Source organism: Carettochelys insculpta, chromosome 30 (genome assembly GCF_033958435.1).
Source record: "Carettochelys insculpta isolate YL-2023 chromosome 30, ASM3395843v1, whole genome shotgun sequence".
Classification (NCBI taxonomy): domain Eukaryota; kingdom Metazoa; phylum Chordata; order Testudines; family Carettochelyidae; genus Carettochelys; species Carettochelys insculpta.
Window position 1 is genome coordinate 8,622,177 of NC_134166.1, and position 18,338 is coordinate 8,640,514.

An 18,338-nucleotide genomic window follows, 5' to 3' on the forward strand; every position below is an offset into this window, starting at 1 on the left:
TTCAGTGCACCTCAAAAACAGTGGGCCTGGTGCTTATTTACTCTAAAGCTCCTTTGCAGTGCCATAGTAGTGTTAAAGTGGCTTTAGGGTGGAAGGGCATCAGGCTCATTGTTTTTAATAATGTAACATTTTTCAAAAGTTACTTAGGCCAGGTCTACACTAGGAGGTAAAATTGATTTTAGATATGCAAATCCAGCCATGAGAATTGTGTAGCTGGAGTTGGCTTATCTGCAATAGATTTTTTGCTGCCGTCCATGCTGTGGGAGGTCGATGGGAGAAGCTCTTCCGTGAACTTCCTTACTCCTCACGGCTTCCATGAGTACTGGGGCTGACAGTGGCTCCATGACAGTTCAATTTAGCACGTCCCTAGTAGGCGTGGTAAATCAAACCCTGGAAGATAGACTGTCATCACATGGGTCTTCTCATGAGTGTAGACATACCCTTTGGCACTCTGAAAGTCAGTGGGACTTATTCATAGAGAACTATAGTTACTAAAAACTTGTAGATTGCACTGTAACTTTCATTCATCAAGCCAGCAAATGGTTTGGCTTCTAACCCATGTTATGCAGTCCCAGCTGCTGTTGGCATGAGACAGGAGAGGCTGGATGGGAATTGAATTTGGGTCTCTGGAATCCTGGCCTGCTTTTTCTTTCTTCTGTGAAACTCCGCTATTCACCCTTTGAGCTGATCTATAGTTAGTATGTGCGCTCAGTTTGTTTGATGTAAAACTGTGCCTTTGATTTTAATTTTAGCACATTTTTACCTTTAAGAAGAAAAATTCCAAGCATCTCATCCACTGACTCAACCAGATTATAATTTTCATCTTCTTGTTGACTCATCGAGAATCTGTCTCAACCTGGGTCATGGTTGCTGGAGCTGGCCCATTGTATGACTAGAAGGAGTCCACTGTTAAACTCGTTAACAAAGGTTATCACTGTAATGTGGAAGAAACACACTGTATGGCTATAGCCAGTGAACAGTCAGCTATTCATACACCAGCCTGCTTAATGCAGCAGAAGTATCTCATTATACAGAAGAAGTCATTGTGCAGTTCACTCACTACTGGCTTTCAAATTGGTAATTTATTTAAGTTGTGGGTAACAAATGTTAGGTCTGCCTTACTGCAAAGGAAATATGGATCTAATCCCATGAGGCATGGGGCATGTCAGTTCCCTCCACAGCCTTGCTTTAAAGGTGGAGATCCCATTTTTCTGCTCCAAAGAAGGAACATGATAGAATGGCATTCCTGAAAGTGAAGTATTTTGTCCTCCCCCCCCCCCCTTTTTTTTTTTTTTTTTTTTTGAATTCACAGTCTAACAGTTCCTGGTTTTCTGATTATAAATGGTTAATTGGAGAGATTTTTCAGGAGCAGGCAAGATATCTTGCTTTGCATTGCTGGATGCTGGGCAGTCTAAAGCACTTTTGTTTTCACATGAAACACTGTTTAAACTCTTGTTTGCAGTGGGATTTTCTTTAATGTGAGAACCTATTAATTTGTGTACTGGCAATTCCAGTCTGATTTTTCTAATGTAAGTTTTAATTGCATTATTTTTGAAATTGCCCTTTTTAAAAGAGACACAACATTGTTTCAGTGAAATTCCTCAGTCCTGCATTCCAGATCTCGAAAGGTGAAATATACCCTTCTGCAGAGAGCCAGTGCAAGCCTAAAAGCACCACTCTTGTCCTATTCAGGACCTATATACTGGAGAGATTTCATCCCAAATATACTGGGTATTTGTGAGAGGGTAAATTCTTGTTGGATGAATGTGTTAGTGATGCTAAAAAATCAGAAATGATTTGGCTCTGTGCAGCACAGTTGCTAGTTTGCAGTAGTTTGGTATTATTTTACGCAAAGAGCAGATTTAAATAAGTCACCAACAGCTAGTTCTTCTGTTGAACACTTAGCAAAGCAAATAACACAGAGGCAGGCCCGCTGATAGGGTGCAACAAGCAGGGCAGTTCCACCAGAGCCTGGAGTTCCTCTGCATGTTTCTGAGGGCGTGGAGTGGACAGCACTGCAGTCCAGGCTGTCATAAGAACAGTCATACTGGATCAGACCAAAGGTCCATCTAGCCCAGTATCCTATCTTGTGACAGCAGCCAATATCAGATGCCCTGATGGGGTGAGCAGCTATTCCTATATCCCCTTTCCCTAGGGGTCTATGGTGACTGTCAGCCCTGCTGTACAGAGGCATATCCTCCTGTGCTTATGTTAATTTCAGACACCATGGACAGTCAGGCTAGCAGCAGGCTGTGGTGTCAGGCATTAGGATGGCTTTTATAAAAGTAGTAATGTGTGATACAAAGAAGGATCTACTATTACACTATTTGGCTGGTGAGGTAAAAGGGATGGTGGCATTTCTGACATCAGATTTCTGAAATGATGAATGTTTTCTGTACTGGTATCTGAATTGGTATGGGGAAAAAAGCCCTACTCTACTTTATGAGACGGACTGCAGCTTTTGGACATCATTGCACAACAGTGCAAGATGAGAACCTTTTCTTTAACCTCTCTCAGCTGTGATAATCCCCACTGCCCACAAAGCCTAGCTGCACTGTGTTGGTACTGTTGCCATCTTTCTAATCACTGAAAACTAGATCCCCTCCCACTCACTTCTCCCTGCCTCATGCCTGGCCCCTAGATTCCCCCCCTCAACTTCTCTGCTCTGGGGCTGGGAGGGGAGCTGCTTCCTGCTGCAGTGGCTGCTCACTGAGATGCAGGCAAGAAGTGGCTCCAGTTCAGTAGGGGCTGATGTGGCTTGATGAGCTGGCACGACCCCTCCCTGTGCGCCCTTACCCTCAGTAACTAGACTTTTTATTGTCTAGCACTTGGCAACCCCATGAAATGGGTAACAGTCCGTTTGAGAGATCAGGCTTCTTGCTTGTTAATCTGAAAAGACAGCAAACAAATGCCATGTTAGGGTTGAGGAACAAGGACAGATTCTAGCTAAAGGCCTTATGGTGCAGAAATTAGCTGTGTAAGAAGCTAGTGAAACTGTGTGCGTACAAGTAGAATGTGTAATACAGCCTCTCTAGTATGTTTTGAAAGTCTCCAGTGATGCACAGCAGGGATTAGCCCAGCGCAGTGTTTCAAGGCAGGTTGACACATACTGTTGCAGTGGTTGATTAGGTCTGACTTTATGCTCATTTTAGATAGATTGGAGCAATTTTGTGTAATCCTTTTAAATTTGATTTAAACTTGACTTATGTAACTTGTAGCTTGTAAGTAAATTTACTAGTGCATGCTAAATAGAGATAAAGGCTTTTCCCAGATGCAAGCGTGTCCATTCTGTTTCAACAACATAAGATTTTTGAGCTGCTTTGTTTAGACCAGAGCAGTTTTTGGTATGCAGTCTCAAACCTTACTTGTTAATTATCGTGAGTTCTGCATTGAGAAACGGAATGGTACCTCGCTTTTATTTTTTTCTCTACTTTAGGTGGTCAGGAAACTGGCGGTAGAAGTACTGAGCCAAAAATAATTGTTGGGAGATACAAAACTGTTGTAAAACCTGCCTGGAATTGCCAAAAAAAAAAGGGGGGTGGGGGGCAAGAAAAGAGGAAATGTATAGAGGGATTTTCTGTGCAGAGTTTTCCTACATTGGTGTTGAGGGATTCTGTAGCAAATGTAGTTCACCTGGTTTAATAGTTTCTTGACAACTTTTAAAATTTGCATTTGAGAGTTCAGGGCTGGTGTAATGTCTCACATTGACAGCACTGGAGACTGAAGTCTAATTACAGAGCAGGCACAGCATTGATAGCAGTGTCAGGCTCTCTTCTAGGAACAGGAGGGCCGATTCTGAGAAGGGGAAGAGTTCATTATGCACATTCTGTTTCATTCTTGATCTCACTAGGTGTGTCATGCCTGCGAATTGAACCAGGGCCAAAGCCCAGGTGTTATCCCTAACTCCCTTCCACCTGCACGGAAACACCCTTATGTGGGTTTCAAGATACTTTTTGGGTGCTAGTAGACACAGGTGAGGGGAGAGGCTTGAGCTCAGGTTTCCTGGCAGCCTGGACAGGTAATCTATCTGCTTTGCAGTGAGAACACCCAGGTACTGTTAGTCCTCTAATCTACACAGTTCCACCTTAGTTATGCTTTTTTGTCTGTCTTCTCCTTTCCTATGCACTTCATTTTTACCCCCACATTTGTCTGCTTAATTTCTGCTGCATTTGAACAGAGATGCTACCCAAGAAATCTATGCTGCCAGTTTGCCAGGAATTGGCCCCAGCATTCTGGTAAGCTGTGGTGAGGTGTTGCCGAAAGTGGCTAATTTAATGTATGTCTGAAGCTGGGTCTACACTTGCCCCCAACTTTGAAGGGGCATGTTATTCAAGACAATGGGAGATTACTAATGCTGCATATTCACTGCAGTACTTCATTAGGCTAATTCTTCCCCGTGGCCGCTTTCAAGTGTCAGACTTCGAAGTGCCGGCATGCATGTAGCCTGGCCACTTCAAAGTGCCTGTGCTACTTCGAAGTGCCTTTACTCTCCAAAATTTTGGGGAGTAAAGGCACTTCTGTGTCTGTGGCTACACGCATGCCGGCAGTTTGAAGTTTGACACTTCAGAGTTGCTGTGGGGGAGAATTAGCATATTCATCGCAGCACTTCATTAGTAATCTTCCGTCACCTTGATTAACATGCCCCCTTCGAAGTTGGGAGCAAGTGTAGACAAGCCCTAAGAATCATGAAATATCCTGCTAGAAATCTGTCCTAGCCCATGGGCTACTACCATACCATTGTGGATGCAGCCCCACAGCTCTGGCATGGTAGGGATGTTCCCATCTTGCAGATCAGAAGAAGTGGGTCTGTCCCACGAAAGCTCATCACCTAATAAATCATTTTGTTAGTCTTTAAAGTGCTCCATGACTGCTCTTTTGTTTTGATAGAATACAGACTAATGTGACTATCTCTCTGTCACTGATACTTACCCAGTTCTCCTTGCACGTTTTGCTACAAAACAATGATCTGTTTAAATGATTTCTGCCTCCCAATAGATTTGTTCATTTAACTTCATCCTGCAGCAAAGTTGTTGGGCTGAATGTGGATGTCAAAATTAATTTATAATCCACAAACACGGTTCCAACTCCTCTGTGGCAGTGATGAGCAAACTTTTTATGTTGGGCCCTGCTTTCTGTCCCTGCAATTAGCAGTGCCTTCCCCCCAGTCTGTCTAATGTAATCCAAACTGACCGGAAATATCAGTTATGTTCATCTGGGGGCGGGGGGGGAAAGCTCTTTGTCAAACCTTTATTAATTGGTGGATATAAATGTGACTATACATGCCTAAAAACAGTATCGTATTTCAGCATTTTTAATGATGGATGAACCTGAGAACCAGCAGCTGATGGTGCTGCATCCCCCTTAGAAAATGTCATGCTCCTCCCCACCCCCAACTTTGCTTGCCCCTGCTCTGTGCAATCTAAGACACAGGAAACTGACCACTGAAAGGAAAGTCTTACTCAGATAGAGATCTTCAATAGTTTGCACTAGGAAAACACAGCCTTGTGAAGTTAAGTTCTGCCCATGATTGTGCACAAGTTTGTGTGAAAATCCCTTGTTAATAGTGTAGCCCTTGACCATTCCCCAAACACACCATGGGGAGGAGAATTGTTTACCTATTTTGCACTTTGTTTTCCGAATTTGAAAAAAATAGTTGTTTCCTGATGAGTCTTCCAAGACTGTTTCTTGAAATACCTGCACCTTGCCCCTCCTTCTCCCCCCTCCCCATCAGTAGGGTGTTTCGTTTAATGTGCTCATGAGGAAGTTATTAATTTAAATATGATTATTTCTCACAGTCAGATTAAGCCTTGTGGAATTAGCATATCCCTGTAATTAACATGCTAAAACCAGGGCTGTTTGATTTCATAATTCATTTCCCAAAGAGAAACAGTTACATACCAGTCCAAGGATATGAGGCTCCATTATTATCTTTTTTTATGAAAATTGCAGATTGAAGGATTTTAAATGAGGCACTACAGAAATACTTGTTTTGTTTTGAACTGTATTTTATTCAAGAAATGAGAATATTGCTGCTTTTGAGTCAGATAAAAAAAAGGGAGAGTTTTGCTGACACAACCATTTATTATTTACTTGGATTTATACTCTCAGAGGGGTCTTAAACAAAACTTCAGGCACCTCTGCCACAAATTACAAACTTAAAATGGGTTGAACTCCACTAACAAACAGAACTTCCCTTCTCTGTACAAATGTACACCCCTGCTCTGCAACAGTCCATGCAAATGACTACTTGCAGTGTATGCACTGAAGCCTAACAGACCTAGGTTTGTTTCAAACTGGGGACTGTGGAGCTCAGCCCTAAGCTGTGGGGCCTTCATGGAATGTGCTCTTCCACCATGCCCCTGCTTTTTTAAATCAAGGGGGTGTCAGCTATATTCATGGCAACTTTCGCAGGCTGGCATGAGGAATGAGCTTGTCTCTCAATGAGAAAGATCTCAGGCCATTTGTGTATTTGTAAGCCAAAGCAGACACCTTAAACTCACCTGGGAAACCATGAGGCAGACAGTGTAGCTCATGAAGTGGTGGTGTCATGCAAACTTGCTGAGATGCTTGCTTATAAACTTTCTGCGCTGTCTTTTAAGTTTCTTGATTGAGTTTTGGTGTCACTTCATTACAGCATATGTAAATCACTTTTACTGAAATTGAAGTAGAGGAGATGTTGTCTGGGTTTTGGCCTTACGAGGGCCCATTCCAGGAGAACAAGAGCTGCACTGTGTGTGTATGAAATGGAGCCAGTTGCAGCTGCTTCCATCTCAAGTTCAGAGACATGGTTTTGATGCGCTGCGTATCTTAGCTAGCTTTTTAATGAGCTGCTATTGCCTCCGTCTGAGACGGATGGCAAGTGTCTGGATTTTGGTCAAGTCTAGGGCAGTCTTTCCAGTGAATTGGGTAAGCTCTCGAGTGCCATGATGTTTTACCTAGTTGGATTCCAAGAATGAAATTGCGTTGGGATAAAAATTACTAGAAGTTCTGTTCAGCTACCAGAATGGCATGGTGATCGGTCACAGTCACCTTTTGAACACCTTTACTCTACAAGAATTTGTAATCTAGGCTGTATTTCAGAGGCAGGCAAAAAACAGCCTGTGGGCTGGATACGGCCCCTTCAAACCTTTGCATCCACCCAACCATGATACTCTGGCTGCTGGTCTCAACCCAGTGGGACACTTGGGCAGGCCCCTTTCCTGCTGCAGCCCCACACACCTCTCAAAGCAGCCAGCTGCTGCGGCCAAGTGTCTCTTTACCATGCACCCCATGGGAAGGAGGACTTTGTGCACTGCCCCCACCCTCAGTACAATCCTCATAGCTCCCATTGGCGTGAAACTGAACAATGGTAGCTGCCTGAGCTGTGCTTGCAGCACAGGCAGCATGTGAAGGGCCCCTTACCACAGTGACACATTGCACAGAGATGCACAGGGCCCCTGCCGCCAGACACTTTGAGTGGCATGTGACAGTATAGCAGGCTGGGATCCTGCCTGAGAATCTTGGCCAGATACGTCTATAATGGTAAGCACTTCCTGGTCAGATCTCGTACTGGGCACTCCATCGCTGCCTCCTCCCTGATTCCCTGCCCCAGGCCACAACCCAAACCCTCTAGACACCCTCCTGCATGCCTGCACTTGGTCACAACTTCTTCCCAGACTCTGCATCCCCTTCTGTGGCCTTCCACAGGTCAGAATCCTCTCTTGTACCCATACCCCTTCCTGGACCCCAACCCAGGTCACACAGCCCGTCCTTCACCCAAACTTCCTCGCAGACCCCACACCCTGTCTTGCATCACAGTCCCCTATTGTGAGCTCCCTTCTGCACTCAACTTCCATCCCAGACCCTGCTCCTCCATTAGAGTATAGCCCTTTACCACTTACCAAAGTCTTGGAGTGGCTCCTGCTGTATTTGGATTGAACTCTGGGTTGGAATATTTGCTGTTCATTTACATAGAATCTTTCTGAGGTGGAGTGCCAAAATTTGACCTTTTGACCTCTTTCTAAGGTCTGAGTGCCGGTGATACCTTTTAGTCGCTAATAGTCCTACTTACAACAGCTCCATTAATAATAAATAAAGATGCAGAGCTTTACAGTTGATGGGGTGGTTAAAAGGAAGTGGTCTTTTGTTAATCCTCAGGCAGCATGGCTTCGAGCAAACTCCCAGCTGCATGGAAGAGGAGGGGCGGGGCTCAGCTCGTGCCAATGAAAATCAGCTTGTGTGCCACTCTTAGCACCCATACTGGGGGTTGCTGACCCCTGGTTTATATTAACACTTCTTTTCTGTACTCTGGCTTGTGCCTCCTGTTTTTCACTTTATCCCAAAGTTGTGGGGACCATAAAACCAGTAGAGACACTGGAAATGTAAACTACAAGGTTATGTACAAATTGTGTTATGAATATAAGGAATCAAACGAAACATGTTAAATTCAGGTCTTTCAGCTACTGAGGAATGATGTACAATGTAAACTAAAATAACCATTACAGCGGCTGCACAAAATTCGGCTTTGTCTGCTCCAGAGAAATCTGATTACTAGTTTGTGGCCCTGCTTGTATATCTACAAGGAAGGTTTCCTGATAGTCTAATAAACTTCCTTTGTCAGTATAGTTGTCTTCTAATTATAATTCTGCCTCACCAACTTGATTGAGCAAATGAGTTAATTGTTGGGGTTTTTTTAGCCTTGTTCTAGATAAAATTACCATGAGGATAATTTTCTAGTGAAAAGGCTGTCCAAATTAAAGTACTCAATGGAAAACTATAGATGGCTGCAGCAGAGGAGGAAAGGTTTTGTAGATTCAGTTGTGAATGGTTTTGAGCAGGGACAATCTTTGTTTTGCATGTAACCCCTAGCATGGTAGGACTAAAATATTTGGTTTGAGTATTTCTAGGCACTACTGTGTTTTGAAATTATGCCAATTGATTTGGACTCTGTAGCAGATCATCTGACAGCACTAATATGTTTTGATGAATCTGAGCTGCATTTTTGTCTGATGAGGAAGACTTTTGAAAGATTTTGTCCAGTGAAAATCGTCATCTGATGCTATTTACAAGATTTCAACAGTAACAAACGTAATCTAATCAGATCAAATTTAGACTGTAAGTTCTGTGGTGCTGGGGAACCCTGTCTGTGTAAAAAGCTTCATGGACATATATGGCATTATATTAGTAATAAATTTAGACTGAAAGGCATTGCTGGATCACTTAACCTCAATCACTCTGCCATTATCCAATGACCATAGTAAAATAAGACTCTCCATCAGATTTTAAAATTTCTTATTAAAGATTTTTATAAATAAGTGAAGAATAGTCGTATAAAATTGAAGCTAAACTATTGCCTTTTCTCCCCCTTCTTTCTTCTTCTTCTTCTTCTTCTTTTAAAAAAAAAAAAAAAAAAAACTTTCATCCATTTCCCAGGAATTCTCCTCGAGTACGGAAAGTCTTGATAAATCATTCTGTTCCGTAAGTTTGGCCAGTTTTCTTCTAGTGGCTGGGCTGCCTGGCTTCCTTATTTTATAGCAGCATTTCCTCTGAGTCCTGAAATACTAATCTCTGGTCACCTGGCAATGGACCTTTAAACAGCTCTGATATGAAGACACTATGTAGAACACTGCACTGCCTGAGCCTTATTTGAGAAGAGCAAGCCTCTTTCTATGCCAGCATTTTATGCCCAGTGCATGCATTTTATTGGCTGACTCCTCTTGAGCTGGAGCACAGTTCTGCTATCCTGTCTTATGCAGAGGCAAAATAGAGAAATGGATAATATTTTGAACTGAATACTAGGATAACAGGCATCTGGTTTATGCTTTTCCATAGCCTGCAGTGAAATACAAGTTACAGAGCTTTGGGCCGTTTTGCTTGTAAGATTTTTGACTAAAGTAAACAAGCCATGAGAGGTCCTGTGAGTTAAATGCTGTAATTCATCAACACATACCTACCTATGGAGTTATAAACAAGTACATTTTAAAATAAATTAAAATCTTCAATGCAGGTAAATAACCTGGCTGATGCTACTGAATTTTGAATACTCATTCATACCCTTCTGTGTATGCTGTCCCCTCTAGCTGGAGGAAATGCTGTTTTCCCTAATTTTTTTTTACAAGTTGTTTGACATATAGAATTTAATCTGCTTTGTTCACAAAAATCAGTTTTCTGTCTGAAATTACTTTAGATCTAAGCTGGTGGTTTTCCTAGTAAATCTTTTTTTATTATGAAACATTTTTCATTTTTAATCAAGGGCATCTCTCTCTCTCTAATTTGTACTATTTTCATTAATGGTGCACATTCTTTCTTTGGGATTCCTAATTGGCTTCCCATGTGCTGAACATGTAGTCCATGATCAAAAATCACTTATCAAGAGCTGTGGAGTTTCTTTTATGTATAATTATGTGCGGTGTCTTGCATCCTATTTTGTTAGTCAAATAATTTGACTAATGTTGAATTCTTGGTGTGTTAAGAGGTTTTGAAGACATACCTGACTCTGTCTTGCTCCTCTGAGTAGACTTGCAGTCTAGTTTTCTAGGATTGTTTCCAAAGTTGCTGTGTGAGAAATGGCAAAAGGAAGAGGTAAATGAAACCTTACAGTGGGCTCATAGGGTGACTCAATGCTGTTGTCTCACAACCAGATAAAAGCAACACTGAACTGGGTTGACGTTTGATTCACTCAACCAAGCTTAATATATATGCCAAGGATGATAGGGTGCTGCTGTTAAGAGGCAGAGCAATCTAGTGGTTAGAGCCATGGAAACTGGGCGCTACAGGACTCTTAGGTTTTCTTCCTAGTTCTGCCCCTCAGTTGGTGCAGTGTCCTTAGGTCACTACATTTATCTGTTTCTTGCTTTTTTCTGAAAAAGAGGATAATGTCTGCAGAGGATTGTTTGAAGGCTTAATGTTTGCAAAATGCCTTCTCTCTCTCCTTTTTTTAAATATTGCATCCTTATAGTTAGGTTACATTCCTATCACTGATTTCAGTTTTCTAGTTCTCACATCACTGTTTGGAGCTAGTGAGATCCACTTAAGAGTTTAAATGCGTGTTCTGTAATCTGAAAGTCTCAAGATGGTATTGCCTTTCTCCCTCTAGGAGTGAAATCTGTTCTTCAGCCTTCACTAACTGTGGTTATTTGTGTCATGCATGTGTCTGAAAAACCTAGCCAGTCAAACTCTGCAAACATTTGTTGTATTTATAAACCAGGTGCAGTCACCTGTGCCACACTGACTTGCCTAGGTTTTTAGATACATGCACATGCATATGAGGTATGCGGTATTCCCCATAATTTAACATTGCTAACCTTCGAATGTAGTGGTAGTAGCTGCAAGAGTCCAGATGCCCTATATAATATCAGTTCAAGTCTTTGCACCATTTCTCTGTTCCTGTCAAGACCTATGGCCTGCTGCTTATCCTATGCCCGATCTGTAACTACTGTCTAGGGCCAGGTTTCAGTGCATCAGGAGAGATTCTTGAGCAATTTAGTAGTGCAAGTGAAAGAACATAGAAGCTATGATGAGAAACCAGCTATAACCGAGATTCTTCCACGTATAGCTCTGAGACCGCACTTGTGGAGTTGCTCATTTCTGAGCACCAGACAGATGTAAACTGGAGGGAGCTCAGAAAAAAGCCAAAAAATGTGGTGAGGGAGACAGAGGGATTGAACTGAGGAAAGACTTGAGTGTGTTAAATCTGCATAGCCTGGCTAAGTGGCACCATGGCACTCTACAAATATTGAAGGATGCACAAGCCAAAGAGAGAGAGAGGAGGGAAGGGCTTAAAGTGGACCAAATGAGATATGGGTATGATATTGGCAATAATGAAAATGCTTTTCTGATAAGATCTGTTAGACTGCAGAACAGTTCCTCAAGGAAAGTGGGGAGATCCCCAACATTTGGGACACATTAAAACTAAACTGGGCAAAAGCCCCAAGGAAGGGCCAATGTCTGTGCAGGCTGAGAGGCTGGAGTAAATGGTACTTGTGTGAAATTACAGATGAAAATGACATACCACCATCGGGAAGGAGGAACATGCTTAGGAGGGTAGAGTTGTTAGAGGAGGCAGCCCAAGCATTGGTCCCTAAACCACTCATCCTAACTCTTGAGCAGTCCACAGGGCTTGCTCCAGATCAAATCAAAATCCTCTTCCCCATCACTTAGTCTGAGCAAAGCAAATGCCTAGTTCTGACCCCTGCTAGCTAGTGTACTGTGCATCCTTAAGTTTCAGAGAACTGTGTTAGTCTGCAACAACAACGAGGAGTCCTGTGGCATCTTACAGATTAGCAGATTTGTTAGTGCATAAACTGTCGTGGGTTGCAACTTAGTTTGTGAGATGCATGAAGTGTAAGTTTCGGTTGGGCAGGGGTTTATACATGCATGCAAAGATGGGAGTGTTACATCAGTGCTAAAGAGGCTGAATCAATCAGGATGGATATGAACCACTTCCAAGAGTTAATAAGAAGGTGAGAATACCTGAAGGGGAGATTTTTTTTTTTGTGAGTTAGCCATTCCCAGTCTCTATTCAGATCCATTCTGATGGTGTCAGGTAGGGATGTTAACAATTAACTGGTAAGCCTGACCCTAATACAAGAGCTTACTGGTTATGGTTAACTGGGGGTAGGGGCCCCTTGTTAAATGCAGGGGGTTGTTCTAGCCTGTGGGGCCCAGCACAGATGGGAGGGAACTCCAGCCTGGCTGGAGCAGCCCCCATCCACAGTGGTAGTGCTGCAGGCAGAGGTGCTCTAGTTGACTGGAGCAGCTTCCACCCATCCCCCTGTCCATGGTGGACAGGAGGGCCACTTCAGCTCAGCTGTTGCAGGCTCCCCCCTCCATTTAATTATTTAACTGGGATTTTACTTCTCTACAATCGGTTTGCATGTGAATTCCAGCTCAGCAGTTTCTTGCTGAAGTCTGATTTTGAAGGGTTTGGTTTTTGTGCTTTTAGGACATGTCAGTTTATCTGGGCTGTGTTCATAACTGGAGTAAGGCCCACTGTGGTTTATTCAGCACCCTGATTTAAATGTCATGGTTTAACTTGTGTTTTTATAAGGGAGCAGAGGAGTTTGAAAACTCCACTGCTTAACTGTTGTGCAGCAGTAGCAAGTAAGGGCAAATCTACACTAGGGAAGAAAGTTGATTTCAGACATGCAATTCTAACTAATGCAATTAACCATGGCTCAGAAGGCACACAATCCAGACAGGCTTCCAGGAAATATCTATACAGTGTTGTCTGTAGCTGTGTTGAACACAGGCTAGTAGACAAAGTTGGAGAGGTAATACCTTTTATTGGACCAACTTTTTTTTTTGGGGGGTGGGGCTTTCAGGATCACGTGGCGCTCTTTTATTGAGAGCTTAGAACTCCTGAGTTCTTCCTGTTTCTGCCAGTATGTTTGTGCAAGTGAATTACCTTGTCTCACTCTGTATCCCTCTTTCTAAAATAGAGATATCTATAACTTTGTAAAATGCTTTGAGCAGTAGATAAATTTAAGTGCCAAGAGTAGCTCACATGAGGGGCTCTGAAGCTTAATTGGTTAATATCTGGGAAGCACTTTGCCAAGGAGAAACACTGTATGAAAGCTAAGTATTAAACTGCAAATCTGTTTAAAAGCCAGGAGAGCACAAAATGTTCAAGTGATGAGCTGAACTGAGCATTTCAATAAATGTACCATTGCTCTTTTCCTAGTAAATCAAAACTTGGACAGTCCCTTCAAGGGAAGCAGGAAGCACTCTTAACGTGCTGCTATGTTTATGCACCTCATTTCCATTCACTAACGATCCTGTTGGACACTTGTTAATCACTAATGCAGTAACTACGTTTTATTGAATATAGAATCACAGAATCATAGAACACTAGAAGTGGAAGGAACTTCGAGGTCATCAAGTCCGTTCTCCTGCACTCATGGCAAGACCAAGCATCATCTTTTAGATCATCCCTGGCAGATGTTTAACTAACCTGCTCTTAAATATCTCCAATGATGGGGCTTCCACAACCTCCCTAGGCAATTCGTGAAAGTTTCAACATGCATAAATTATGCTTTTTGACCTTCGCATGTTTGCATACTCATCACAGATGAATGATGATTTGGGCCATGTGGCACAACAAACTTTAAAATAGTAGTGATGATAATAGTGAGCAATTACAGCATTTTAGGATTTTGGTTGAACCAGCCCAAAAGATTCTATGGAAAAAGTGGATGTCATGGATGCTGCTGGATCACTAGAATATTTGTTTTGACCAGTTTGCACCTAGCTCTGCAGTGAGCATGTTGTCAGATTGGTGGTCAGGGACAAGAAGAGACTGAGTCACTAGAAGCACAAAGAGTTTTTTGTATAGTGGGCAGTGGAGTCAGGATGCCAGTCGGAAAGGTAGCATACAGACTGTGGATGGGGTTTGTCAAAATAGAGGACTGGATCTTACATGATATGGTTGTGCTGTGTATGCTAAATGGCCTAACATCAGATTGCACAGGGTTTTTAAATATTTATGCTGTGCCTGGTGGTTGGATGCTACGCAAACATTTCCTCCTTTGCCAGGGGCATCCTATGCTTTCCTATGCAGCAGAACATAGTGATGGAAAGCTGCTGTCTTCAGCAGGGTGACTATTGGCTGTTTTATAGTGAGGTGGTACACTTTGAAGCATGAAAACTTTTTGATGTGGACTACGGACAAAAACTAAACTCGTCTGCTCTTACAGAGAATGGAAAAGGACCTTAACGTTAACTAGATGGCGACTTGTCTTTTGTTTATGAACTTCACTTGGTCTTTCATGGTCTAAAAGACGCTCTGTTATTTTTTTCCTTTGCTTTCTCTTCCCATGCTTACATAGCTTTTGCATGTGCATTTCTAGCATGATTGGTGATGGGGGCACTTTACAGCTTTTTATTCTGTGTCTTTAATGGCAAAATTCAACCATAAACTTCTACCATTTCATGTTACAGCTCTGCTGCTCACAATGGGTAGAACCCTTTTTAATCAGCAAAACACATCAGCTGCATCCACAAACGTATTAATGGTTAAAAGCTTTAATCTGCACTTTGAGCTTGAAGTTTAACTGCCTCCCCCTTATAAATTGGTCAGAATTCTGAGAAATATTTCCCAGTTTGACGTAAAAAATACAAAACAAAACCCTGACAAAATAACTGTGTGAGGCTGGTAGAATTAGAGAAGAAGATCTGGGCTCCCTCTAATGGCTTTCTAGAAGTAGAAACTTAACACTGTTGCCAGATCTGAGCTATTGCAAAGATAGATGAAAAAGTGAACAAAAATGTCCATGTTAAGTTAGCACCACTAGGAGGTTGTGAAGCACAGATTTTTATCCCAGTGGAAATGGCCAGTTTCAAGGTGAGTGAAATGTTCTTGAACTCCAGTGAGGCTTTGAGGTTCAATATACAGAAAGTAGAAAATGTTTTTTTCAGTGTCTTGTTTTACACTTGCCCTGTATTTTCACAAGAGTATCACAGAGGCTAGAAGCATCTCTTCTGTGTGAAGTTTATCCCAACGGTTTCAGACTGGTTCCTAATTTTAGACTGTGGATATCTTACATATACAATTGGTGCCTTTATAACTCTCTTCTCCTGCTTCATTAAAACCTTGTAGCCTGTCAGACTTGCCCCAGAGAGAGAATTCATCAAATCCCTGATGGCCATCGGGAAGAGACTGGCCACTTTGCCCACCAAAGAGCAGAAGACTCAGCGTCTTATCTCAGAGCTGTCGTTACTTAACCATAAGCTTCCGGCACGTATCTGGCTTCCCACAGCTGGCTTTGACCATCACGTGGTACGGGTGCCCCACACCCAGGCAGTGGTGCTCAACTCCAAGGACAAGGTAAGAAGCGCTCAGCAAGGAAGGTTAATTGTTTTGAACATTATATGAGCATCACTTCCCCTAAAAGCTGACTTCAGAAGATCCTGTGTTACAAACAAGGATCTGAACAGTTCACCAGTTAACTGGCAAGCCTCACCCTAAATGGATGAGGCCCACTGGTTACAGTTAACCAGTGGGAGGTTGGAGCAGCTACCCTCTCACTGCAGTCAGGGAGTTGGCTTGACCTTGGCTGCCCTGGGAGCACTGTAGGCAGGGCGTGCTCCAGCCCAGGCAGGCTTAAACGTAACATTTAACCAGTTAACTAAATAAAGAGGATTATACATCCTTAGTTGTGAATGTAGTTCACTGCATCTTCTGGATATCAAGCTAAATAAATAATATGAAAACAAAAAGCAGTCAAGTAGCACTTTAAAGACTAGCAAAATAATTTTAGGTGAGCTTTCGTGGGACAGACCCACTTCTTCAGACCATAGCCAGACCAGAACAGACTCGATATTTAAGGCACAGAGAATCAAACACAGTCATCAAGGAGGACAAATCAGAAAAAGATGATCAAGGTGAGCAAATCAGAGAGTGAGGGGGGGGGAGGTCAAGAATTAGATTAAACCAAGTATGCAGATGAGCCCCTATAATGACGCAGAAAATTCCCATCCCGGTTGAAACCACGTGTTAATGTGCCGAATTTGAATATAAAAGACAGCTCGACTGCTTCTCTTTGAAGAACGGTGCGAATTTTTTTTTCAGTAACACGCATACTTTTAAGTCATTAACGGAATGCCCCATTCCATTAAAATGTTGACTAACTGGTTTGTGGATCTGGAGTGTGTTGATGTCTGTTTTGAGCCCATTAACCCTTTGTCTAAGGGAGTGAGAAGTCTGTCCAATAAACAAAGCGTCTGGGCATTGTTGGCACATGGTGGCATATATGATGTTAGTAGAGGAGCATGAGAAAGTGCCCGTGATTCTGTGAGTAACCTGGTTAGGTCCAGTGATGGTATTTCCACAGAAGATACGTGAACAAAGCTGGCAGTGGGCTTTGTTGCAAGGAAAGGTTCCAGGACTGGTATTCCTGGGGTATAGACTGTGGCTGTTTTGTGAGGATCCTCATAAGGTTGGGAGGTTGTCTGTAGGAGAGAACAGGCCTGTCACTTATGGCCTTCTGGAGTGTGGCATCCTGATTAAGGGTAGGTTGTAGATCTTTAATAATTCATTGCAGTGGTCTGAGTTGGGGGCTGTAGGTAATGACCAGTGGTGTTCTGTTCTTGGAGGAGCTGGTCTCTGGGTATTCATCTGGCCCTGTCTTTTTTTTTTTTTTACTTCTCCTGGTGGGTAATTCAGGTTTATGAATATTTGGTAAAGATCTTGTAGTTTTTGGTCTCTGTCAGTTGGATCAAAGCAAATGCGATTGTATCTAAGAGCTTGACTGTAAACAATGAATCTAGTTATTTGTGCAGGATGGAAGCTAGAAGGGTGTTAAGTATAGTGATCAGTAGGTTTTCGGTACAGTGTAGTACTGATCAGGCCGTCCTTGATTAGTACTGTAGTATCCAGGAAATGTATCTCTTGCATGGAGTAATCGAGGCATAAGTTGATGGTGGGATGTGGATGGTTAAAGTCTCTGTGGAATTCTTGTAGAGTCTCTGTACCATGGGTCCAAATCATAGAGATGTCATCAATGTATCTTAAGTAGAGGAGGAGTAATAGGGAACGAGAGCTGGAGTCATTGCTCCAGGTCAGCCATAAATATATTAGCATATTGTGGGGCCATGCGGGTGCCCGAGCTGTCTTCTATATTCAAATTTGGCACATTAACACGTGGTTTGAACCGGGATGGGAATTTTCTGAGTCATTATAGGGGCTCGTCTGCATATTTGGCTTAATCTAATTCTTGACCTTCCTCCCCACACCCCTCCACTCTCTGATTTGCTCATCTTGATCATTTTTTTTCTGATTTGTCCTCCTTGATTACTGTTTTTGGTTCTGTGCGCCTTAAATATTGAGTCTGTTCTGGTCTGGCTACGGTCTGAAGAAGTGGGTCTGTCCCACGAAAGCTCACCTAATAAATTATTTTGCTAGTCTTTAAAGTGCTACTTGACTGCTTTTTTTTTGATTGTATATAGACTATCACGGCTCCCTCTCTGATACTAAATAAATACTTCATCTTCTCTCAACCAAGCATAAATAGGATTCACATAGATGGGTCTGTCGTCCCCATAAAATAGCAGGTAAAGCAGCACATAGGCCTGTTGATTTCCTGCTGTTGTCTGGCCTGCATCATGTAAGAAGGTCAAGGATTTAAGAATGGTAGGTCCATGCAAGGATAGAATCCAGTGTAGGCCTGGGCAAGAGGAAGTTTCCCTAAAGCTTCCTACTGTTTTTATTTGAAAGGTTGCTGGGTTCAAGCCCATCTTAGCAACCTTGAAACCATAGCAAGAGCTCTTCAGAAAAATGGCGAAGTTTAATGTGGGTGGTGGTTCTGTGCTCTCTGATAAGGCCCGGATTTGGGTGATGCTGAGCAGCATAACTCCCTGAGAAA

At 42.6% G+C, this 18,338-nt stretch overlaps 1 protein-coding gene across 3 annotated transcripts in view; it reads left to right on the plus strand.

Moving 5' to 3' along the window:
- The window catches only part of PI4KB (phosphatidylinositol 4-kinase beta), a 59,454-nt gene that overhangs the window by 27,223 nt on the left and 13,893 nt on the right, over nucleotides 1-18,338 (plus strand). For 2 of the 3 annotated variants that reach the window (XM_074981012.1, XM_074981011.1), the window contains exon 3: nucleotides 15,575-15,802. In XM_074981012.1, coding sequence (XP_074837113.1) covers nucleotides 15,575-15,802 — 228 coding nt within the window. Of the gene's footprint in view, nucleotides 1-9,411; nucleotides 9,457-15,574; nucleotides 15,803-18,338 lie in introns of all 3 variants that reach the window. The other variant, XM_074981010.1, reaches the window with a different exon arrangement.